The sequence below is a fragment of the Zingiber officinale genome, chromosome 7A, assembly GCF_018446385.1.
Source record: "Zingiber officinale cultivar Zhangliang chromosome 7A, Zo_v1.1, whole genome shotgun sequence".
Taxonomy (NCBI): Eukaryota; Viridiplantae; Streptophyta; class Magnoliopsida; order Zingiberales; family Zingiberaceae; genus Zingiber; species Zingiber officinale.
The window spans coordinates 8,284,283-8,308,931 of NC_055998.1; the positions used below are offsets into that span (position 1 = coordinate 8,284,283).

The 24,649-nt window shown below is 40.9% G+C and overlaps 3 protein-coding genes across 3 annotated transcripts; 1 reads left to right on the forward strand and 2 right to left on the reverse strand.

The window, feature by feature from the left end:
* The first annotated feature begins 1,556 nt into the window (after window positions 1-1,556).
* Window positions 1,557-2,991, forward strand: LOC122000900. The gene has a single exon (XM_042555399.1). It carries the CDS (start codon window positions 1,700-1,702, stop codon window positions 2,801-2,803), a length of 1,104 nt encoding a protein of 367 aa, XP_042411333.1. The 5' UTR covers window positions 1,557-1,699; the 3' UTR covers window positions 2,804-2,991.
* A 650-nt stretch (window positions 2,992-3,641) lies between these two features.
* Window positions 3,642-4,642, reverse strand: LOC122000901. The gene is made up of 4 exons (XM_042555400.1): window positions 4,492-4,642; window positions 4,339-4,400; window positions 4,042-4,267; window positions 3,642-3,969 (listed from the first exon to the last, which is right to left on the reverse strand). Exons 1-4 carry the CDS (start codon window positions 4,586-4,588, stop codon window positions 3,806-3,808), a joined length of 549 nt encoding a protein of 182 aa, XP_042411334.1. The 5' UTR covers window positions 4,589-4,642; the 3' UTR covers window positions 3,642-3,805.
* Window positions 4,643-8,777: 4,135 nt separating this feature from the next.
* LOC122000902 lies at window positions 8,778-11,429 on the reverse strand. The gene is made up of 3 exons (XM_042555401.1): window positions 11,109-11,429; window positions 10,483-10,928; window positions 8,778-10,058 (listed from the first exon to the last, which is right to left on the reverse strand). The coding sequence occupies exons 1-3, from the start codon at window positions 11,169-11,171 to the stop codon at window positions 8,924-8,926; spliced, it is 1,644 nt and encodes a 547-aa protein (XP_042411335.1). The 5' UTR covers window positions 11,172-11,429; the 3' UTR covers window positions 8,778-8,923.
* Window positions 11,430-24,649: the final 13,220 nt, after the last annotated feature.

Here is a 24,649-nt window from a genome sequence, read left to right on the forward strand (position 1 = left end):
TTAAAATGCCTTAACTATCTTTCAAAGAAATTAGTTATGTCATTGAAAAGTTTGGTACACCCATTGATTTATAAGCTTTTAACATTGACATTAATTCGATTGGTTGCAAGTGCAAGGTTGAGAGAGAGTTTTCTATCATGAGAATTGTGAAAGACATCTTACGCAATTGAATGAGTAATGATTGGATGAATGATAGTCTTATTATTTATGTAGAGAAAGATATATTCTTAACAATTGATAATGAATCTATTGCACACAATTTTCAAAATATGAAGACTAAAAAAAAATAATTGTAAGGTAATTATTTTGTTGTGCTTTATAATTATAAAATTATATATATATATACACGGTTGATCAAAGAGATAAAATGGAAAATAAGTGCATCGATAAATGTGAAAATTAAATGCATCTTTTGAAAATTTCATAACTCTAAGCCTACTTTTAGTGAGAGATAATTAACCTTGTAATATAACCAAGATTATATTAAAATATTAATTATTTTATTTGATAATATTTTAAAGCGGTAATGTAATGTAATTTGGATTATAAAAAATAATAAAATTTTGTAAAATAAATTGCAAGGTCGACAACATATAATCCAATTACATTACAAGCTCAATGTTTAACTAAAATTTAAATATCAAATATACCCCTAGTCCATTTTCTGTACTAATTGGTCGTCGACGTCATTGTTGTCGCTGGCCGCCATCGGCCACCGTCGACCACCAGCCGCTACCAGTCATCGTCGACCGCCTTCATTCGTCGTCGATCGTTGTCGATTGCCACCGATGCTGTCGACCATCGTTGCGGTTGCCAATTGCCGTCAACCGCTAGCACCAGTAGAGATCATAAGATATTTTTATATTTACTATAAAAAACAATGAACACTAAATAAAAACATGTAATCATCCATATAATCAAAAAATACATGTATAATATATAACTCTTTCATCAAAAAAATGTAATAATTAATTATATTACATTATAAATTTACAAGGTTAATTACGTTACTCCTAGTCATAGCTAGCCTAAGTGCATCATAAATTACTATAAAATACTAGATAAATTATATAAGATAATAATTCCATTTTAATTTATCCTTTTCGCCCTATCTAAATCAAGGGGAGCCAAATCTTGCTTGGGGCAAGTGAGTAAGGGGCGGTCTAGCTGAGCAAACCGGATGAATCGTACGATTTGATCTAGCCAAATAAGCTAAGTTGGCCGATCACACAACAAATTGATCGGATAATTCGAAACGGTCTGCCCCATCCGTCGACTGCTTGATCGCCACCATTATCAATTGCTTAATCGACGTTCGGTCTTAATCATAACTTAATCTCATTTAAGTTAATTTTTGGCACAAATGATTATTCGTGAAGTATCTTGGGCCGACACGGTTTTTATTATTTGCCTTGACAAAATTCGATCGGTGAATGGTTTTGAAGGTGGGCAGGTCTCTCCTTGAGAAATACTTTCCATAATATTTAAATAGTTATTATATTTAAATAGTCATTGGAAAGCAGTTACCGGTTGCGAGTCGACGACGTGGTTGCTATTTATAACAACCCGCGGCTCTTCTTTGGCCACCCTCTTCTCCACACTCTCTCCCTCGATCGCCATCTCTCTCTGTCTGTTTCTTTCTCTCTCTTTCTATTTATTTCAATTGCCCTCATCTTCTCCTGCTCGAAGAGGAACTGAGATGGAGCTCGGTGGCTTTGACAATGGCGAAACCCTCGATTGCGCTGCCTTCTCCCCTGCGCACCACCTAATTGGCGACGCGGCGGGCAGCCCAGGTCCTGATGCGCCCGGTGGCTACTTCTTCAGCTGCCCCGCTAGCCCCGTCCACTACGTCCTCTCCTCCCCGCCCTATTCGTTCTCCTCAGACGCGGCCCCTGCCCGTGCCACGGTTGACGATGGCTGGTCCGCCGGGCCCTTCGAGTTCGACGGCACCATCGGAGGCGGGGCGATGACCTCCGCCGACGAGCTCTTCCTCGACGGCCAGATCCGCCCCTTGAGGCTCTCCTCCCACCTTCTGCGTCCGCAGCGCCTCGCGCCTCTGCTGGATGGCGACGAGGAGGAAGGCGAAATGACGGAGGAGGAGGAGGAGGAGGATGGAAGGGGGCGAGGGATGAGGATGCGGAGTAGATCCCTACATCGGAGGACTAGATCCATGTCTCCCCTTCGAAGCCCTCGCTTCCAGTGGCAAGAAGAAGAAAAGATGGAGAAGCGAGAAGAGGCGAAGAGGCTAGAAATTATCGACAAAGATTCGAATAAACCGGCGGCGGCGACGGCGCCGGAGTCGGCGTCGTCGTCCCGTTCCTCCTCTACCTCTTCCACCTCCTCCGGAGGAAGGAGCTCCAAGAGATGGATCTTTCTCAAAGACTTCCTGCTCCACCGGAGCAAAAGCGAAGGGAGCGAGCGGGACAGCGGCGGCGAGAAGGATAGGTTCTGGCGCTCGATCTCCTTCTCCCCGTCCGCTAAATCGAAGCCCTCGTTGCCGAGCTCGGCCTCCTCACCGCAGGCATCAGCAACTTCGTCTCCAGCGGCGGAGCAAACCAAGACACGGACCTCGAAGAGGCTGACAAACGGGGTGGCAACGCGGCGGAGGCCGACAAGGGCCGCGGCAGCCGCTTCCGCGCACGAGCGGCATTACACGGCCAGCCGTGCGCAGGCGGAGGAGATGAGGCGGCGGACGTTCCTGCCGTACCGCCAAGGCCTGCTTAGCTGCTTGGGCTTCACCTCGCGAGGTTACACCGCCTTCAACAGCCTCACCAAGGCCCTCAATCCCGTCGCCTCCAAGTAAACAAAAATCAACCACCCACTTCGCTTCGCTTCGCATCGCATCAAGAGAGGTAGTAGATCCATCCATTTCTGTACAAATTTAATTACCATTTATTTTCCTTTTTGGTAGAGGATCAAAAGCCATACCATTTTAATTTCTACTCTATCAAATCGAATCAAGTCGTGAGGCTTAATTATTTTGGTCCGATACCCATCAATCAATGTACTGTGTTAGCTTATGGTCTGGACCTATTGACGGGGACGTTGAGACGAACATATTCATCTTTTATCACAGTATTAACTTATGGGCTATATTACAGGTATGCCATTAAGATCCATTTGCTGTGTAGCAATGTAGCATTGAAATAAAGTTAAAAGAGACTGAGATAGGTATCGTAGCATTTAGGATAAGGAAGCTAGCTGCCTCATCTCATCCCATTCCCATATTGTCTTTTTGTCTTCATGTAATACATCATACGAGGGCATCAAGGCACTTCATTCCCAACTGCCGTTAACTGTTGGCATTAAACGCTAGCTTCAAATGCTCCCATGCCTGCTTCTCTGTCTGTTTTCTTCTTTAAAAAAAAAAGAGTTTAATTAGCTGGTTAAACTGAAAATTTTATATGCTAGTTAAGTCTTAACTAAATTGATATGTCCGTCCTGCTTGAAAATATTTAGACAAATCATATGATCAGAACATGATAAATGTACCATAACATGATGACGGTGACACTCGAACAAAGATGATGGGGGCATTCGACAAGGAAGTTTTGGATTCTCCTCCCCATTCTAATCCATCTACACCTGTCGTTTTCACTCTTATCAAGTAGAAAAGGACTCTGGAACCTCTTGAGTTCATGTGGAATTAAGTTGCTCAGATATCACACACTACTTAATTATTAGGATGTGTAGTAGATCAATTACAATATTACAAGAAGCTTTAATCTCGAAATTTAATCCATACTAATGCATTGTAATTCTGAAGACAATGAAGAACATATATCAATGAGCCATCTGCGTGCGTCTAGCTCCAGAGAAGTAGAACTAAGCCGAGCATCAAGTAGTAAACTACCGGAACCGATAGCTTGTTGCCATGATCGAAATAGTCATCGTAGTCCAGATGTGCACCGGGATGAGCCTTGGGCACCACTTTTGAATCCTCGCTATCATTCTTCACCGTGAAGTCACCTGCGTAATAAAATAAGAAGCTAGATGTTGGTTTTTGTTCTGTTTCACTGAGCGAGCTGCAGCCTGCGGTACCTCGCTTGCTGGTGTGGCCACAGCCAGTGTGGAGACTGTACTTGATGTCAAGGACGGTCGCCCCGTTGTAGAACTGGAAGTCTTGCAGCTTCTTCTCGACGCAGGCGAGCACAAGCTTCGTCTCCACGAGGCACGGGCCGTGGCAGAACTCGTCAGTGGCCTGAGGCGGCACGTCGATCTCCCCTTGCTCCTTCAGTCTGTACGAGTCTTGGCATCTCACATAGATCTTCAATTTTTGTTATATTTATATATAAATTAGTATATACAGATATTTCATATTTAATTAATTATACTCACATTATGATCGAGGAAGCATGACATCGCCTTCTCGGCAAGGTCGCTTGGATTTTCATCTGCATCTTTATGAAAAAAAAAAAAAATAGGGTTTGAAACAGGATATATATACATATATATATATACAAATTAATTTAAGCAAAAATAGTGATTTACTTCCATCTATCGGCGTGCTACGACAAGTAGACAAACAGAGTGAAAGGGTGAGGAGACATGGCACTGCACCGAGGAGAAAAGCACTACTGGAAGCCATTAATTGAGAGGAATTCTGATATCTATGATCGATGAGGATTCAAGACGATTTATACAAATTTGGTGGTTTATTTTGGGCATATAAAAATTAAATATATATAGTTGGTTCGATTGATTAATTATTGACAATTTCCCATCCTTTTTTTTAGCTTGTTCTTGGGTTAATGGATGAATCAATTCTCCACGAAATTGTTTCCACATCTACCAATATTTTATTTATTTAGTTTCTACATGATGGAATTATATTTAACTTAACTCGTAATTAAACGTCTCGTGATTAATATTATAAGAGTAGGTCTGATGGCTTTGGTGGGAAAGTCGTGGATATATTATAACTTGCACCTTACCATGAAAGTGCTTGCACGTTTTCTTTTCTAGAGATAATTCTCCCACATTTTTTTAACAGTGTTAACCAGAATTTAGAGTTAATATCTAGAGTGAATTAAAATCTATTCTCTGTTATATTTAAATAATAGACTTTTCTGGTTTACCAAATGAAAGAAGCTCCTTAGCATATGGGCTAAGGAATGGGCCGAGGAAAGAGGCTACAGTCCATCGTGTAGCCGTTGTCTCATTGCAGTTCTGGAGGAGCAATCATTCATGGTTCGCGATGGGTTTAGCCCAATATGACCCATGCACGATTAGTAGCCTTGATCCTAATTCATAAGAAAGTGATTATTAACGAATACTAAACTAAATTTTCATTGAGTTTTATAAAATAAGCAATGAAAATTTCATTATTTGGTAATCCTGGTATTTAGGTTTCATGATAATACTTAGTTTTTATCATCCCATTAATTTTAGAGGTAATCTACTCGATTCTATAAAAATTTTCTATCAATCATCAAGATAAATACCGAAGCACAAGTGACAATTCACACAATGAGCCATCAATCTAAGTGATTCAAATACACGGTGCAAATTTTTTACACTCCCTGTGTTTTAAACCTAGGTGTATGAGAATTTCCAATGGGTATTTAACATTACACCATAGCAAGTAACAACGCTTCAGTCATTTTTTTTTTTAGCAACACTCAGTATTCAATCCTTCACATTGACTAATCTTAGAAGATCAGCGGATCACAAAAAAGTTTCTCATCCGTCAATAGGATAAATCCAGAAATACTTGTAGTTGGCAGCCCAAGACTCTAACATCTCAGGTTTATCATCATGTTGGAGAAAAATATCTTACGGTACACCATAATTAGGAGTTAAACTGTGAATATTTGAGAGATTACATAGACTTCATGCCGATGCACCATGGCCCAGGTAGCAAGGCTTCAACCATGTGACATAAAAGGACTCACTCATCCCAATTATTTTTCACGTCGGCTCCACGACAAAATGAAGGTCACGATGATCAAACCGTCTCTTTAGATAGAAAACTTTTATTCCTCAGGACTTGATACTACTCTCATATAACAATCTATTATTAAAATGCTAACTCTATGTAAAAAAAAATAATTTCAGTTAATCTTATTGATTATTTTTGAGGTGATCGGTCCGATTCTATATAAGTTTTTCATCGATCACCAGGATAAATCGGAAAACGCACGTGACAGTCAACCCAGAAGCCTAGCATCCTTTAGTTACATCCTCCATTTAGAAGAAAAATTTCTACAAATATACCATAATTGAGATTTAAATCATAAATATCTAGGTGATAATTTGAATGTTCTACTACGACACCCTGACTTGGAGACACCAACTCTATGTAGATGGAGGTTAATATTGTTATAGTAATAAATAATTATATTTATCTCATATGTCTCGTATAATCCGTTGTAGATTATATGAAATAAAATAAATTATAAGATGAATCTATAATCCATCACCAAACAAATAACTAAGAGAAAAAATATATTTTTTTTTCTAAGACCATATGTCAGCTGAAAACTGATTCGAGCACCGAGGCAGGCTAGCATGACTTCAGCTATGCTCTTCTACATGCATGCATCATCCCACAATATCTCCCAATTTGAAATATGGCGGCCAAGCCTCGCTCCAACATAGCATGTGCACTCTGACCTCTCACGTGCCATCCAACCCACAATCGCTAATCATCGCCCTTTAATATAACTAAAACTATATCTTTATCCATAACGCCCCTCCACATGCACTGCACGCCTCCACCACGTGACGAGACGTCTCTCCCTCGCGCTGTTCGTGTCTCCTCTTGCTCCAACACCAAATGAGCGTTTAATCCATAATTTAAGCGAACCCTAATCGTGAAGCATTGCATCTGCCTTAAGCCCTCTCAATCACTTCGATTGATATTCTCTCGACACCTTACCTCTGTAGCTGTCATTCCCTTGATAATTGATTTCTATTATCGACATTAATTCAACAGTTTCAAACTGCAGAAATCTTCTCTTTTCTTCGCTTTGAAGTTAAACCGATCGATCTTAATTTCAAACCAAACGAAAACAGTTTGTCTTTTATTTTTCCACTTGACAGCTCAAAATAAAATACAAGGGAGAGGTTGGAATCAGTGGCGAGTACGTTTCTCTGTGTATGCGTCTGCATTCTGATGCATGAAGTTTATAAAAACAAGAATGTTATGGTGTTAAATAATTGGCGTTGTTCCGATCGAGATGCATGAATTATTGATAGAAAACTTCATGCTCTGCAGGCACCAAACCGCACAAACTTTACCTGTAAACCAATAGTTTGATGCTCTGCTGGTGCATGTTCAGTTAACTGACGGCAATTATTTGAATATTAAGTTGAAGCCGATAAGAATTGCTTAATCCTGATGTGTCTCTCGTCCTTTTTTATGTTGGAAAACTGCTCGAGATTTATCGAAGCTCATCTTATCCTTTCAAAAACTGTATCAATTAGACACCAGTAAAATCCCATTCGAGTGGAAGCGACGAGTGACTTTGGATTCCATGGCGGCAATAAAAAGGGAGGCACACGGGTTTATGAGACGATGCGATTAAATGACGTACGAACATGAATTTGATGCACGCAGATGAGAAAAGAGTGGTGGTGGTGGTGACTTGAAAGCAACAGATGACGTGCTTTTGCATCTACTTCCTCTTCTCTCATTTAAAGCCTACGCCTACCTTTGTTTTGAATGCCATGCCATTGCATGCCACACACTTCACACTCACGGGTAAAGTCATCACTGAACCTTGCAGTAATCTGTACGGCATTCCTGCATCCATTGCTTGCCATCAAATACTCCAGATAGACCTACTTAGATTTTCTATATAAAAGACAAAGAAGACATGAATAAAAGTATGGCTAGTATAAGTTACTACTGTGCATGTATTTTCTACTGTTTGACCGCTTTTTTTTTATTTAGCTTAAGCTTCGAGGTTTGAAACTCATCGCCATGTTTTTCTCCTCGCACTCGAACATGATGATGTAGAATAATACAAACTGCCATGCCTCTCCTCGAACTGCTTGTAATTGGGGGACGCGATTGTTTAAGGCCTGGAGAAGAGTGAGTCGGGGATGGGCATGTGGCCCTCACGTCGCCGGCATGGAGTTGTGTGTCAACAAACCACAGCTAGCTATCGAGCTCAAATTGGTGTTGCCTCCCATGTCATGGATCATGATGGCGGGGAACAGCTCTATCCAAAAAATTATGATCCAAGGTGGCGTCACACTGGATTTGGATGCATCCATGTGACATTATTAGTCATCCAGACCTAAGAAGATTCAAACTAGCGGAAAATATCGTATATTATTTTTCAGCAGCGAGGAGAGATGTGTTGTCGCATATGCGCAACTGACGCTTTGTGAGTGGATGCTCAAAAGCTCTGCTGGTGAAACAAAAACAGTTGGCGCAGGGAGCTGAGCATTGGTGCGGTGGCCGGAAGGATAAGATTGAGACAACTGTGGCAATGGCAGTAGCAGCGGCAGCGCAGGCGCAGATTTCTGGTCCTGGACGCTGAATAAAAGCTGGCTCTGAGGCAAAACGAGTCCCTGTGTGCGGGAGCAGAGGCAGAGCAGAAAGCTTTGTTGTTAATATCCATGAATTATTCGTCTGTACTGGACAAAGTCCTCGGCTTAATTTTTCTATCTTGTTTAATAACTGGAAGAAGGAAAGTGAAGCCATGGTGAAGTATCAATCCAGACATCGGAATAAGGATGTATTACTTGCAGTAGTCAAAGCGAGAGATAATATCTTACATGAGAAAGCTATTGATAAGATCGAAAGGAAAACCACGAAACTTGGATATCTAAGAACAGTGTAGTGATTAAGAACTGCGTAGTGGAACAAAATTTCAAGTTCATGCCTCTCTCGACATCCTGATCCCCAACCCGAACTGTACAATCATAATATAGCAAGACAATTAACCAATTCCGATCGCCGGCCAATTCATCAGCAGCTCAACGCTTCGTATTTCACCGGAATCGCCCTGTGCGACAGCAAATTGCCTACCGCGGCCATGTCGCGGCAGAACACACCCTGGAACACGGAAGCCTTCTCTGCCATCGGCTTGTCTGCCGTCATCACCGTTGGCATTTGGATTGCGGCGGCAGAGGCTGCTGCCTCGGCCGCCTCCTTGGCCCTCTGCTTCTCAGCCGCCTCCTCCGCCGTCACTGCCACCATGAGGCTGGCGTGCCCCTTTTGTAACATTCGATAAAGAATCGAAGCGGTCATCCTCGCTTGGTCGCGGATTGAGTCCAAGTCCCTGTGGTCGTCCGCGAACTCTAGGCGGTCGACGAAAGCCACGGCTTTCTCCGGTTTGTGCTTCAGCGTCAGAAGAAGGTGAGCGCGCCCCAATTCTGTGCGCGCGCACCCGCGTCGAACGCCAAGCAGCGCGTAGTAATCCACATTATTGGCCTCCCCGGCAGCGATGCGCCCGCGGAGGTGCTGGATCCGCGCGGTGAGCGCGCGGAGGTTCGCGGGGATGTCACGGTAGCGGACGTCGTGGTGGGGCCTCCACCGTGGACCGGGAAGCTTGCGGTCGCGGAGGATGGCGTCGTGGAGGAGCTTCAAGTGCTCGAGGTCGTGGAGGCAGTCCGGGAGCGCGCGCACCGCCTCGAAGAGGTCGGCTCGGGCGCGGAGGGCAGGGATGGAGGAAGGATCGAGGGCAAGCGCGCGGTTGCAATCAGCGATGGCGTCCGCTAGGCGGCCGGTGGCTTTGTGAGCGGCGGCGCGGCCGATGAGGCATCCTGCCGCGAAGTTGCCGGGTAGGCCTCGGCGGCTGTCCAGAACCTTGGTGAAGTGGCGGATGGCTTCAGCAGGGAGGCCGGCGTCGAGAGCGGCCAGCGCGGCGGCTCGGCGCCGGAGGATCAGCTTGATGTGAGAGAGGAGCTGGGAGACGGACTCCATCTCCGACGGCGGTGGAGCAGAAACCGCGACGCCACCGTCGCCGCCGAAGCTGTCGTCCGACAAGCAGACCGACTCGCGGCGGAAAGCGGCCGAAGCGAGACGGCGGCCACTTTGGAGGAGAATCATAGCGTCCTCCATCATCCCAAGGTGGCAACAAGCCTGACCGAGCACCAAATACCTGAGAAGAGAAGACAAACAGGGCATAAGCGATATGACGATGAACTCATTGAGGCCGCCGATTCAGAGAAGGAAACCACGAAATCGAAAGCATAGACATCTTCCGACTCGAATGACCGAATTGACCCTCGCGTTTATGGGGCTGGCATGAATTAGAAGCTCATTTTGCGGCTGTTTTTGTTTCTATTCGAGGGTAAATTTGTCAAAGATATTTAAGAATATGAGAAATCTAACGGCGCCACCAACTTGGAGGTTTGGTTGCCAATTTCTCTTCAACGATCGTATTGATGGCTCCCTTCTAGATCAATAATGGTTGAATTATATGTAATAGAAATTAACAGTTTCGACTGATTTATCGTATCCATCGAGTTCAATTTGTTCACTTTAATCAATGTGGGGAACTTTCAGATGGGATGGGAATGTACCTCCACTGGCCTTCCCCGTCGGAGCTTTTGGAAATACCGGCCAAGACCCGACGCTTGAGGTCGGCGACGGAGAAGCATCGGAAAGAGCGGTCGCCGTCGGACATCTCGCAGCCGGGGGAAAGAAGATTGGCGCGCTCCCGAGTGAGCGGCGCGGAGGAAGCTACTGAGGAGTGGTCGCCGGCGGAGCCTAGGGAGGAGGAGGAGGACGAGTCGTCTTCTCCAGCGCCGCAGCTGACCTTGTAGCTCGGGATGTAGTCCTGGAGCATGTCGGCCACCTCGCGGAAGCGGCGGAGGAAGAGGAGAGACCGGGCCTTGAGCTCGAGCGCGGACTCCATGCGCGGGTAGAGGGCGAGGGCCGCGTCGAGGAGGCCCACCGCGAAGGCCACATTGGACTGCTCTTGCGACGCGATGAGAGACCGGGCTTCCCGTAGGTACTTGTCCACCACCTGAGTCGACGCGCAGGAAGAAGACAAAAGATGAGATTTTGACACCAAGGGAAAGACCCCATCAAAAACCGATGAACTCGAAGAACGCCGAGGGAAAACAGCAAAGCCCACACCAATTTCTCCATGGACGGAACAGAACAGAGTAAGCTTGGGAAAGAAACAGAACAGAACGAAACCCACCTTCTTGTTACTCAGCCACCACGGCTTCTTCTCCGAGGCGAGAGAAGGTGAGCTGGCTGCCATTGCAGCATCACCTTCCACCTCTCCCTCCCACCTAAGTTCTCAGCTTTCGCTGGTCTGAGCCAGGAGTAGTTGAGGTGCTACGGTCGAGCTCAGAGGCAACAAATGCAGATTTAAACGCGAGGAAGAACGAGGCAATGAAGGGCGGGCGGAAAAAAATCGCAACTTTGACTGCTCCTCCTTTCCCTTTCAGAGAAAGCTTCGATCCTTCAACTTCCTCGCTGGCAAAGATGCTCTCCCTCTCCTCTACCCTACAGGAAGGAAATCCAATTTTAAAAAAATCGAAAAATGGAGGGGTAATTTAATTAATCTCTTACGGTAACCGCACCTCCTTCACGGGTTCGACTCCCGAAAAGAGGGATGAAGAAGGGCGAAAAGCGGTGACCCGACCGCGACCGCGTGGGACTAGTAACATTTGCCCGCCTTTTCTCGCCCAATTAATACCCGAAACTACCGCAGTAATTGCTAATCCTGGTCGTTGGTCCATCGGTAACTGACGGCGAAGAGATGGGAGTGGGAGCCATTCGCATGGGTCCTCTGGCTGCTGATGTGGGTCCCGATCAGGAGCCGGTCACGAGGCAGGTAACAGTGTTAACCGAGTAAGGGAAGGTTTAGCGTGGAAAATAAATGCCTTTGGAGGAGAGTATTTATGGTACATGGCTTAATCCACAAGATTCCTGCCACTTTTGTTTTCTGCAATTTTTTTCCTTTAGTATTTTTTGTAGCAACTTTGTATTCTGGCCCCTCGTATGCTTTTTATTTACATATTCATCGCAAGGGCAGCCGGCCTATAAAACAGATTTTGAAGGATAAATCTAAAAAAACACAGTAAAAGATTGCAAGTGAACAAAAAAAAACAAAGGCGAATCCATATAAGGAAATCTGGCTAAGATTTGGGGAGCTAATCCACCACTCAATTTAGTTTACTATAAGCAAAAATGCCCCTCTAAATGGTAAGAAAAAAAAACACCAATTTAATTATTGTCATTACCAAAAACAACCTCGGCTTCAATATTTGTGGGTTGTGGCTCCTGCGTATTTGGATGGCAAAATGTGCGAATCTAGTAGAAGTTGGTATTACTTTGCCACGTGGATCTCAGTAGGTGGGCCCATTAACTTGGTTGCAACCAAATTTAAAGGCTGCATGTAAAGCTAGACATTCTAGTAGGGGCTTAGGTACTGTGTGTGTAGGCTAAGCCATGTGATGTGGCAATAAAAGCTGCTTCTCCAATTCATCGAACACTAAAATTTGTTGGCTAGTGCTTATGGGGATAACAATACATTTAATTTGTATATCATATCTTTCGTTCTGATCGTCATTTACTATATGCATTTTATTATCATCCTCATTTTATCATATTTTTAATTTTTATCTACATTTTCATATACAAAACCATCCATACCCATTAAAATATATGATATCCTCTATATTAATTTTTTTATTCCATTAACTATAATCATTAAAAAACCTATATTAAAATTAACATTATATCAAAAATATATATATAATTAAAAAATAATTTAAACATTTATAACATATTCATAATTTAATTATTTTCAATAAAAAAAATTAATCACCCATAAAACTAATGAGTGTATGTTGAATGAATATATATATATATATATATATATATAATTTAATTAAATTTAAAAAAAAATCTCTATATATCCTTCTTCATTGGATTAATCTTTCATCAAATTTGAAGGAAATCATCTATTTCTACTACATTATTTCAATTAACCACAAGCTTGAATTGTTGTTATTTCCTTCAAGATGATTAATGCCATTAAAATTGTCTGTTCATATTTTTTTATGTTAGTTTTACATTTAAGGAGTCTATGAATTTGGAAATAAAAAAATAGAATGATAGTAAAAATAGTGTTTGAATTGTGAGTTAGGAAATGTTAAATTGGAAATAATTTCTAGATTTATGAAATCAACCAAATTTATGTAAGGTAGATTTTATTTCTATTTCTATTTTAATTCCACCTTATTATCAAACCAATATTCATATTCATTTTAATCGTTTAATTAAATGTCACCTTATTCTTATTCTTTTCTAGATAAAAATCAAAGTATCACCCACCAATCTGTTAACAGGATACATCTAGATAGTCAATATTTTTAGATTCTATTTTTTTTGTTTTACCAAACGAAAAATATTGACCGCTAACTAATATTCAAATATTAAATCCTTTAATTATTCTCTAAAAAACCTAACCATAGCACCTTTATTCCGGATACCTTATCATATTCATATAACTACGTGTTTTAGAAAATAACCATGTCAACCCGTGTATTTAAAGATAGCTAGGTATGGCATGGGACGTTTGTTTTTTTTTAAAAAAAATAAAAATAAAAGACAACGCCACCTTGATTAAAAAAAAGTGCTCTTTTCATTTTTGTCGTTCTTTTATATTTTTAAAAAACATATGAAAACAAAAATAGAGTAAATGTTCGGGAACCTAACCAGATTATACAACTACTTTGATTAATAAAATCAATACGAAACTGCCACATCAAACGTCTTTTAGAATCGATTCAGTAAATATAGAATAAAGTAAATATAAAAATTCAAATTAATAAGTATATGAACAGAGGTCCAGTAAAAGATGATGAAAATCATCTCATTAAAATTTAATCTTCTGATTTCTAGGATTATGTACCAATCAGCTGAGCCAATCCTCTTTGTTTTTTTCTATTAATAAAATCAAATTTAATAAGAACCCTTTACCATGTATGCCCCCAACTAAGTTATTTTTAATGTGCTAATATAATTCAAGAATTATCTTATTTTTATAAATATTACTAGTAAAATGCGTGTAGTGATTCCTATTGTCTTATACAATTATTTTTATGGGGTTGAAAATTTAATATATTGTCGCCCGTTAATTATTTGGCCATAAATTATTATAAACGCTGTAATCAATGCTCTTAATCAAGCAAATAAATACTAAAATTAATTACTTATTATTTAGTTTATATATAGTGGTAGACATTGTTACGTCAATAGTTGCTGAGTTAAATAAATGTAGCAATTAATTATGCGAAAATGCAGTTGGAACTTCTCCATTGTTTAAATGGGAATGACGATTAAAATAATGCAATTCACTAAGAGCAAAAGATGCATGCACTAATTAATTTTATAATTTTTGGAGATTGATCAATTTTTCGAGTAATAATTATACATAAATTATACAATTTGTTGGTTTTGATATTTTCAATGGCATTAAATTTTCGAAACATTTAAATATTTGCTGCTCCGTCATGTCATGTTTTTATTTTCAACAATATCATTTATTCTAGTAGGATAATTCATTTAAAAGGTTATTATAATTATCTAAATAAGTCGAGCATAGTTGAGTCGAATTTTGGGGTGTTTAAGTTTATTTGATAAGGTAACCAAGTGAGTTGAGTCAAGCTTAAAATGAACCAAGCTTTTGAAATTAGTGTTCACGCTTGGCTTGATTTTTTTTTTTTATGAGTTTGAGCTTGTTTGAACCTTCGTTTGAGCTTAGTTCGTTTAGATATTATCAAGCTCTCAATTCAAGTTTGGCCCGAGCTTGATTCAAGCTTGGCTTGAGCTTGGTTCAAGCTTGACTTGAACTTGGTTTGAGCTTGGTTCATTTAGATGTTATCAAGCTCTCAATTCAAGTTTGTTTGATTATTTGAGATTTTTGTTTGTTTTATTGGTTATTGAGCTTGATAATTTAAATTTATTTATTTATTTAGCATATTGAAAAGAGTTCTATTAATGAATATGAATTGTAAACATTATTCATGAATGTTGTTCACGAACGTTAACTAACTGAACACATACGTGTTCAAGCTTATTTTTCTAGCTTAACGAACTGTTCAAACTTGTTTATTTAATTAATCTTATATATATTGAACGAACATAAACAAGCTCTTACCAAGCCGAACATCAAACTTGTTCACGAACGTTTGGTTCATTTACAACCCTGCCTATAGAGATTAATTGTTTGCAATTGGGAGGAGGCTCCTTCATCCTTTATTATGCTATAATTCAAGTGTTTTTGTTTGGTAGTTTGGAGACAAAACATTGTTTAACAATATAAATAGTAAGTCGAATCACTTACCATGTTTTAGTTAGCTCATCTTATCTTATTAGCTCGATTAGATTGTTCATTTGTTGAATCTGTCATCTCTTAGCCTATTACTTTTTTGCTTCGCTCATGCAATTATGATTACTATAATAATTGGCTATAATAATTCGTATTCATTAGAGCAAAAGATGATAATAGTCAATAATAATTCATATTCATAATTATTTGTATCGTTGGGTCTTGTGTGGTGGGGGCGTGGAGAATTCAAATTAAGTTGAATCTTTAGTTGGATTCGAACTGTCAAAACTGCAAGATAGTCCACTGGCATTTCCCAATCTTACATGTGACCCTGATCTGTATTCTTTGACTTCCTATCGAGCCCAAATAATGCTAGAGGGAATGGATCTTAATTTCATAACATTCATTCACACGGATATTTATCGGTCTAGCTATCCACAAATCAATGCTTTCTCCGAGTATACATTGAACATCTGGTCTAAGCAAATGATCCAAGTGCGAGCCCCGCAAAGACCAATTTTGCGGCTCGAGCGAGCACATGGGCGTCGGACTTAAGGGTGTTTGACATGAGTGGTTAGGCGCGAGAGGGACCAAATTCACACCGCGCCGGCGAGATTCACATAAAAACACTATGTAGAACAAAAATGGCATGTGAGAATTGTAGGCTTGCGCAGCTAGTAGAGACTAGAGTGGGGCTCTTGTGCTGCTTCAGGCTCCGACCACAGCATGCTACTATCAATATATATATGGTTCATAATTATTAGCAACTACTTCCTTGTGTAGCCCCTAAATCTTCTAAGTGAACTTAAACCTCCGATGTTTCAATGGTGCTACACTCCTAATAGTTTTAAACTTGGTTGATTTCTAAGTTGTAACTTATGGGGAACACTAGTTTAGCATTAAACTTCTTAATTATAATTTGCATATCTATGTCTCTCTCTCTTTTGACTATGGTTAATGAATAAGACTAGTGGGTTAAGTGTAATAGATAGATTGAACATGCAAATCTAGTAAGTCGAGCGGGTTTACTCAAATAAACTAATAACACAAAAATCGACAACAACAGAAGTCAAATTAGATTGGATGAAGAACAGGTTAATTAAATGAGATTAGATGGGTCAAAAAAATTAACCAAAGGATTGAGGAGGTGGAGACTACTGTGTAGTGTAACTAAATGTACTATGCTGTTGGAGTTGGACTACTCCAAAATTGAATTGTCCCAATTATTGCCAGGTGCGAATTATTGAATGGAAATTACTTAACCCAATTACTGCTTTTCCATATTAACGCACTAAGGGGGCCTCTTGTTCCTCTTTTTAAACACACAAGCCACATGACCGGAACCCCATCAAGGATCATGCAGTGCGATGAGAACTCGACACGCGCTCGGTTTAGGGGGCTGCCGAAGGCTCGCACAGCCAAAATCTAAATTAACCACTGATATGGAGGACTCATATGGCCTCCACTTGTCCCTCCCAAATTAAGATTGCTGTCTATGTGGATAGGAAGGTTAAAGATAGACCAACCCGATATATGGATGAGTAGGATGAGGAATACTTGGCCGATCAGGGCTTGGACGAGGATGGTTTAGCCGACTACGGTGAGAGCAACCTCTCCGACTGGGATGAGAGCAACCTGGCCGACCGGGACGATGATAGCTACTAAAGCTATCCCGATTTGAACCAGTTGGAATGGGGGTTGTTTCGTCATCTGATACAAAATAGTTTAGCCAATCGGGACGAGAGCAATCTGGTCAATCGGGATGAAGATAGCTACTAAGGCTATCACGTTACATTCTTGTCGAATAGTCTTATCTTTTATGTAGAGGAGTCCATCAGGTTAGGCATTAATGGTTAGTAGTCATTAATGATAATCGTCATTGTTAATGTACAAAATATTAAAATAGTAAAAGAGGAAAAGATGACAGAAATAATTATAAAGGAAAATATTCCACTAGTATTTAATAGAGTCTCATTGAATGTAAAGAAGTCAAAATAAAGATAGCTTCTGATTGCAGTCATTATTAAGTAAGGGAAGATGGAAGATCACTGAGAAAGATATAAAAGTATATGTCAAAATATAAATAAGGTAAGTTAGGATAATATTTCTAAATTCCCCTCTACTTTAATTCCTCTTCTTGCCAATGCTTTTGACTTGAGCATTGAAGTGGGAACGCGAGAGAATCCCTGGCGCCCTTCTAACCCTTCGGGCTTGTTTATGTTCATCTTCAGGATTTGAGGGTGTGATCATCCCACAATGTACTTAACACTTGTGCACCTGTATTTACCTTTCTCTATATCCGTAGGATTGGTACTATGGGGATGTTAAAGTAGCAGATCTACCTTTTTTTAAACTGACAAAAGATAATGACGTAAACAATCAAATACTGGTTGTTCGTGATGAACTAAAAAAAAATTGATTAATATCACAAGTAAACATCCAAAAAAAAATTCACAACAGAGGGAAGATTTGGAAAAATGAAAGTATGAGAGAGTTTTCCCTATACATTTATTCACAATTATAATACTTATGAATCAATATTGATCCTGCATGAGAACGTCAACGAGAGAAGCACAATGAGTAGGTGTCGAAGCCACCTTAGTTGCCAAACACCTAGTGACAACAGGGATGGGTGAGGAGATCCGTTGGAGCTTAGATAGAAGAAGATGAAAGAAAAAAAAGGTTAGAATGACGATAAGAGGGTTTCCGGTCCAACCATTCCGACACTTAAGTTAGTTGTTGGTGGAGGTGGAGGAATAAAAATGAAAAGAGGATGTTTAGGATTTTTATTGGATGCGTGTGTTCGCGTATCTCAGGACTACCTTTTATAGCACAATAGTCAATTCCTACATTCTCCACATGTTCCAAGATCCGTGTAATTTATTATTTATCTCTTGAAATAGTTTGAAATCCTAAGATCTATGTGATCGTTATGAAATAAACGATGGCATTGTCTTCAGTTGAGAGCATTATGAAGTCGGGGAACCATTGTCGAGTCAAGGGGCGGCCCGAATACGAACAACTCAGAGTCAAGTGTAGGATCTAGTCACATGGGGGTGAATCATGTGAATTTTGGAAAATTTTATCTTTTCAAAACTTAAAAGAATGTGAGTGCACAACGGAAATAGAATACATGAAAAACTAAAACACAATGGTTTACATGGTTCGGAGTCTTTGGTGACTCCGACTCCAAGACTCAAGCCCCTCAGATTTATTGGTGGACAATTCACTAAATTCTCTACCAATAAACTTCCGCTAGAGTAATCGAGTACAATAAGAGAAATAGAAAAGTGTAACAACACTACACTTTCCTTAGCAAATAAAGCAATGATTTTTAAAATAAATGTTACCTAACACATGAGGAAGAAGATATGGATTGAGTTCTTGTGTTAGAGATGGTTGAACTATAATAATCAGGTATAGTAACATCACAACAGAGTGGTAGCACGAAGTTGGAGCAACTAGACGGTCAAGAATAAACGTAGAGAAGTTGCATTTAGACTCCTAGTTGAAGGCTTTTTTATAGGCATCTCTAGATGCTTGGACCACCCACGAGTGTCTGGATCGAGGTCTATCTGATCCTGCATCGTCGCTGAATTATCCATATCCGGGCACCTAGACCACTGACGTGTTTGTGCCTCATAAAAGCTCTATCTATAAAAATTCATCTATCTCTGGGCACCCGAACCAGTCCAGGTGCCTGGACTCTAATGTGTGTCACCTTATCAAACTCTACAACCTCAGCTCAGTTAATCGCTTGTTCAACCCCTTTTCGAGCTCTTGGACCAAGTCTGGGCACTCGGACCTTCGAGCGCCTGGAATGTGTCCGGGCACCTGAAGACCTTTTCCCAACCATTTGATTTCCTATATCACAAGGTTAATACAACTAAGTATAACCTACAAAATAAAGTTATCATAATATTTAAATGACATTATTACTTAGATATCGTCTTACCAAGACCATGATATAGTATTTTAGCTTAGACTTCTAAAATAACTCTAAGCTGGATCAGTGCTTATAGTTCCACTTTGACTCGTATTCACTGGATCATTTTCCTCTAGCGACTTACCTTCACTTACCATTTATAGTCACTTGACTTTCCTCTAAACCCACCAGGTCTTCTTGTCAGTTGTCAAATCCGTATATTAACTGGACTTTAGCCACCTGTCAGGTCCTGTAGATCCAGCTGGACTTCTTATCAGAAATCAAGTCACACCTTGATCTATCTGAATTTCGTATCAGTTATCTAGTTCTCAGACCTAACTGGGCTTCTTCCTGGTGTTAGGTTCTCTAGATCCGTCAATTTCTATACACTCGGTAATAGAATCAGTTCACATAACATCTAATTTTAAACCATTTGTTGTCATTCATCAAAACCTGAGTTTAACCTTGGGTGCTTAACTGCACCAACATCAGAAACGCTATGAAATCAAGATGCCGTCAAGTATAGGGGAAGCTTGGGGACGAACAACTCGGGGTTGGAAGCGCCATGGAATTGAGAGCTATTAGTAGTCGAGGTTGTACGAGCTCGAAGAATTGCTCATCTCTTACTTGACCTTATCTCCCACCTCGGTAAGATTGTTGACTTCTTTATCCACCTGACGCCCTCTGATTACCTCTCAGATCACAAGTCTACCCTTTGAATCTAGTCCAAGGAAGTGGGAGTCCGATTGATTGGATTGTGATGTGACCAAATATGGCAACTCTAGCTGCCTTGACTATCCGAGCCACGTAGTAGATCCCTTGTGTATTTTTAAAGAGATTATACATTAAATGTAAGCACATCTTTGACATTACGCTTTAAATGATGTCACTCCTATTAAATGTTCCGCCTACACCATCTGCCTTAATCACCAAGCTCAAAAATGCACTAGTTATCTGTGAGGTTGCATCACATTAATGTGATGTGACCTACGACAAGGAATATGAAGCATCAGCTGGACTATAATGATTACTCGAATTTGATTTGATCCATGCGCTCGATCCAAGAGTCGAAATTTCATCCCACTCATGTGGTAGCAGACGATGGTCTCAATTGAACCGACTAAGATATATAAGGTTGCAGAGTGATGCCCTTACCCTTAATCATACAATCACTGCTTTTGAGTCCGTCATTCTTCATCTTCCTCATTTTCGAGCTTTCTACGTCTTCTCGATCAACAAGTCATTTGGTTCCTTCCTATAGTTCTTTGTTTTGATCAAGTGTTCTTTGGTTATAGCCTATGTAGTCGGATAGTGTTCATCCTAATAGCTGGGGAAACATCTGCTTGGGAATCATCTTCTATTCCCTATTATATGTCAGTTGAGTCTAATTTCACCAACTCGTCATCTGATAAACCTTGAAGATGGGCTAACAACCTATCGTATTGTCCTCCTTCCGATTTTGTGACCTTCTTCAAGAGTCATATTTTGAGTGGGTCGCACTTAATAATTTCGGCATTCTTCACCGAAGTGTCAAAATATTTTCACATTCCCTTTTCCTAATTAGGTCCAAGCTCATTCTAGATTCTAACCAGAGTAGTCATCCTATTCTAATTCTATCAAATTCTCCTTTCTTCCCATGTTTTCCATTTTTTCTTCCACCCAAAGAAGATGGAAGACGGAATCTCCTTCTTTTCGTCTAGAGTTGGGCTCAGTCTCAAAAAGAGTCTCGCATCTTCTTACAAGGGGTGGAAGCCCCCTAATTTTTCTATATAAAACCTCTCAAATCTTGTCTCTTGGCCAACTCGGTGGCAGATTGAATTACCCACACCTCAAATCTTGAAAAATTACTACTTGGAGTGAAGCTATTTTAGTGCTTCCGAGAAGCTTCAAGACTTGCAATTTGACATCAATCTTCTACCTAAGGAGGGGTTACTTCATAAATTTGGGTTGAGTCCCGTCTAGACTCCTCTACAAGATTCATTTGGTAAGACTTTTGATTTGCACCAGTTTTGAGTTCTAATTGAATGTGTTACTGATTTATGAAGCTGGCGCCATGATGAGAGTGTCAATGAACAAAGTGGTGAAGATGACAGAGACTGAATTAGAGGTGCATGGTGTCGAGATCGTTGAATTGACCATGGCGGCAAGGTTTGATGATGGGATGCCACTTGCTCTGGCCCGACTCATACGGAAGTAGTGCCCCAGGTGGTTACTATAAGACCAACTCCACCTGAGAGACCAGGGATGACCCTGGTTCCCCAACTAGCAGATACAGAGTTTACGCCTTCGGTGGAGTCGGGGACTCTTCAAAGGCTGACGAGGAAGAGGCGTCATTCGATAAGGACTTCTCCAAGCTCATCTTCCCCATGACCCACTCAAATCCTGATTCCACCTTCGAGATCCTGAATCCAACATCTCATGTCAAATCAGGAGGTTCCCATGCCAGGGACATGACCCATGGTGATTGTTTACCTATATAACTTCCAACATCCCCAACCGGGATAGGGACCTACTGAACTGAAGCTAGTTATTCCCATCCGCGAGATCTGACAACATCTCTCGAGGGTAGGACATTGATTTCCTTCACCGGGATAGAGGGCCTACACATCAGGGTCAGTTCATCATGCCATTTTGGGCCTCAACTTTCAGGCTCATCAATGTGATGCCTCGATTGAGCCTTCTCTCCCGGACAAGAGAGGGAGCAAACTGGATCTTACTCTCTATTGTCGAATGACGACCAAGTGGATGGATGGTGAAGAAGCAACCAAGGCTATGTCCTTTAGGTCACTGGTAGAGGAACTTTTACTGATTGGAGTCGATCACATGGTTAACTGGTGGTATTCGATCGACGATTCCCTGAAGTATGGGAAGGTTACCAAGCCCTATGGGCTCGACCGCTTGAGTGGCTAAGTTAAAGGCTCAATTAGCCCAAGCCCCTACCGAGCATGTTGTCATCACACTCTGAACGGAGATGTCCTTTGCGTGGGTGGAGATTACTCGCTTGAAGAAATTAAGAGCTGACCCGGCCATAGCGTAGGCGAATGTCAATTGGCTGGGGGGGTTATTGGCTGAAAAAATAGCGGAGAAGCTCTAGGTAGTGTGTGACCTGGAGGTGATGAAGGAGAAATTGGAACCTTTCAAAGCCGAGATCAAGGAGTTGAAATCGGGGAAGAAGGAATAGCAAAAGGAGGTGGATCACTGGAAAGCAACGATGGGTACCTAGAAGACAGAGTTAGAGGTGACCCAAGCCAAGGCGGCATCTACCCAAACTGAGTTGGAAGTCAGTCGGAACGAATTTAAACTTTTGAAAGTGAAACTAGGAACTACCAAAGCGGAGGCCGAATCGACCATAGCTCTAGTGGAGTCTTGACTGTGCAAATTGGAATCTACCCGAGCTGAGGTGGAGGTAGCCAAAGCTAAAGCTAAGCGTAAGTTGCAGGTAGCATGAATATCCACCCGTGAAGATACTGAATCGGCCCAAGCTCTAGCAGATAATCGACTCCATGAACTAGAGGCAACCCACACCGTAATGGAGGCAGTTAAAGCTAAAGTTGAGGCCCTAGTGACCTCTAAGTCTAAACTGTAGGTGGTGCTAGAGGCTCAAAGAGGCCAGCTAGAGCTATCAGATAAGCCAAACTATGGTGGGATGGGCCAACCCATGGTGGGTCAACCATTTGATGGGGTGGGGCGGGCTAACTCGTTTTCTTGACGGGTTAAAAAATTTCTAACCTAACCCAACTCAAGGCGCATTAAGAGTTAGGTGGGCCAACCCATGCCCACTAAAAAGTTACATATAAAAAAAATTAAAAGTTTTAAAGTTGGTTACGAATTAGATTGGTCAAGCCCACGATTTAGCACACATATATGATGATGTTAAGTATTTTCATATCCAAAGTTCAGTTAGGGTGTACATACTCTATCTTTTAAAGTGTTTGTTTTTCTTTCTTTTGACAATTATTTTTTGTTTTTATTTGAGTATAGAAGTTGATGGAATCCGATCTCATTTAAGTTAAAGTCTCGTCTTCAAAATTCTTGAATTTTTCATTTTTATTTTAAGTTTTGAGGATTTTTTTTGTCCTCAACTTGTGGGCTAACCCGTGCGAGTCACAAGCCCAGGCAGATCAACCCACTTAGACCCACCTTTAAATGAGTTGATTAAATTTTAATTCAATCTGTTTAAATTGTTTAGTGGTGCAAGGTGGACCAACCCGACGGGCCCAACTCCAATTGACGATTTAAGTGGAGCAACAGTAGGACGAGCGCAAATAGTTAATAACGCGTCCTTTCATCGGTATATGGACATCACTTTTATATAGAGCCCTAGTAGACGACGTGCATGCTCCTTGAGGTGTGGACATGTTATCCAATGTGTCCTATAAGAGGATCTGTCAGGAAAGTACCTCTGACACCATACCTTAGCAGAGCATGCATATTCCTGACAAGACAGTAGAAGCTTCCGCCGTACAATTCGTCTGTTGACCATTCCTTGTGCCAGTGACACTATCTCCCAAAAGAATATTGCGAGATACAACGATGATCCCACTACTCGACCAAGCAGGGTAACCGCTTGGCTGGGGACTCCTTCGCTCAGTTGGCCTCGGCTGTTCTTCTTTACGACGATTGGATATAGTAGACTGCCTCCTCCCGATCGGACAAACGCTCTGGTCTCCTGGTGTTTTGCCTCTCCATACTGAGCGTTTTGCGATCTTATCATATTGTTCCGAGCTAAACGGGCGGTCAGCTCAGCCAAGCCTATTTTCGATCGGACATTGTTTGCCCCGACCAACCCTTATAGTTAACCTCCGCTCGGCCACCGTAAGCGAGTCCTTTGACACCCTGACGTTAATTACCTTGACTTTGATCTCCACCTTGGCAGTTAACCCATATTGAACGGGCGCCCCTTTATCATCGCCTCAGTCTGAAATCTCAAAATCCGCATGATCGCTATCTACTTGTTAAAATAGTATGAAATCCCAAGATCTACAGATATATTATCTATTTCTTGAAATAAATGATGACATTATTTTTAGTTGAGAGTGTTACAGTGGTCGCTACGAGTCGAGACTGTTATATTATATAATTTTATTAAAATTATTTGTTTATAGTCTTTAAGATAATTTAATGTTTTGATAATTAATTATATAAGATTTTATATTCTTTATTTCTTAATATTTTTTAGATACATCAAATTAAGTTAGCTATTTTTTCTTTAGTGTCAATTTCTATCAAGAAAAAGGCTCAAAGATTGATGACCCAGAGTGGTATGAAATCGATATGCTGCCAAGTCGAGGATAACTTGGGGATAAATAACTCGGGATCAAGAGCCTCATAGAATTGACAGTTACATATAATCGTACTGTTTCAGTAGAATTATTGACTCTTATACATATTCTTTTATTACCTCACGGATCGAATATAAATAGAACAATGTATTTTGAAATTTTTAATATGAGATTAAAGTCCTCTTCAC

Bases quoted from the DNA above. Each gene is read 5' to 3' on its own strand.
- LOC122000901 (XM_042555400.1), bottom strand. From the start codon at position 4,588: ATGGCTTCCAGTAGTGCTTTTCTCCTCGGTGCAGTGCCATGTCTCCTC. The intron at 4,268-4,338 runs GTGAGTATAATT...CAAAAATTGAAG, and splicing joins CATGCTTCCTCGATCATAAT to ATCTATGTGAGATGCCAAGA. The intron at 3,970-4,041 runs GTACCGCAGGCT...TTTATTACGCAG, and splicing joins TGGCCACACCAGCAAGCGAG to GTGACTTCACGGTGAAGAAT.
- LOC122000902 (XM_042555401.1), bottom strand. From the start codon at position 11,171: ATGGCAGCCAGCTCACCTTCTCTCGCCTCGGAGAAGAAGCCGTGGTGG. The intron at 10,929-11,108 runs GTGGGTTTCGTT...GCGTCGACTCAG, and splicing joins GGTGGCTGAGTAACAAGAAG to GTGGTGGACAAGTACCTACG. The intron at 10,059-10,482 runs GTACATTCCCAT...TTCTCTTCTCAG, and splicing joins GACGGGGAAGGCCAGTGGAG to GTATTTGGTGCTCGGTCAGG.
- LOC122000900 (XM_042555399.1), top strand. From the start codon at position 1,700: ATGGAGCTCGGTGGCTTTGACAATGGCGAAACCCTCGATTGCGCTGCC.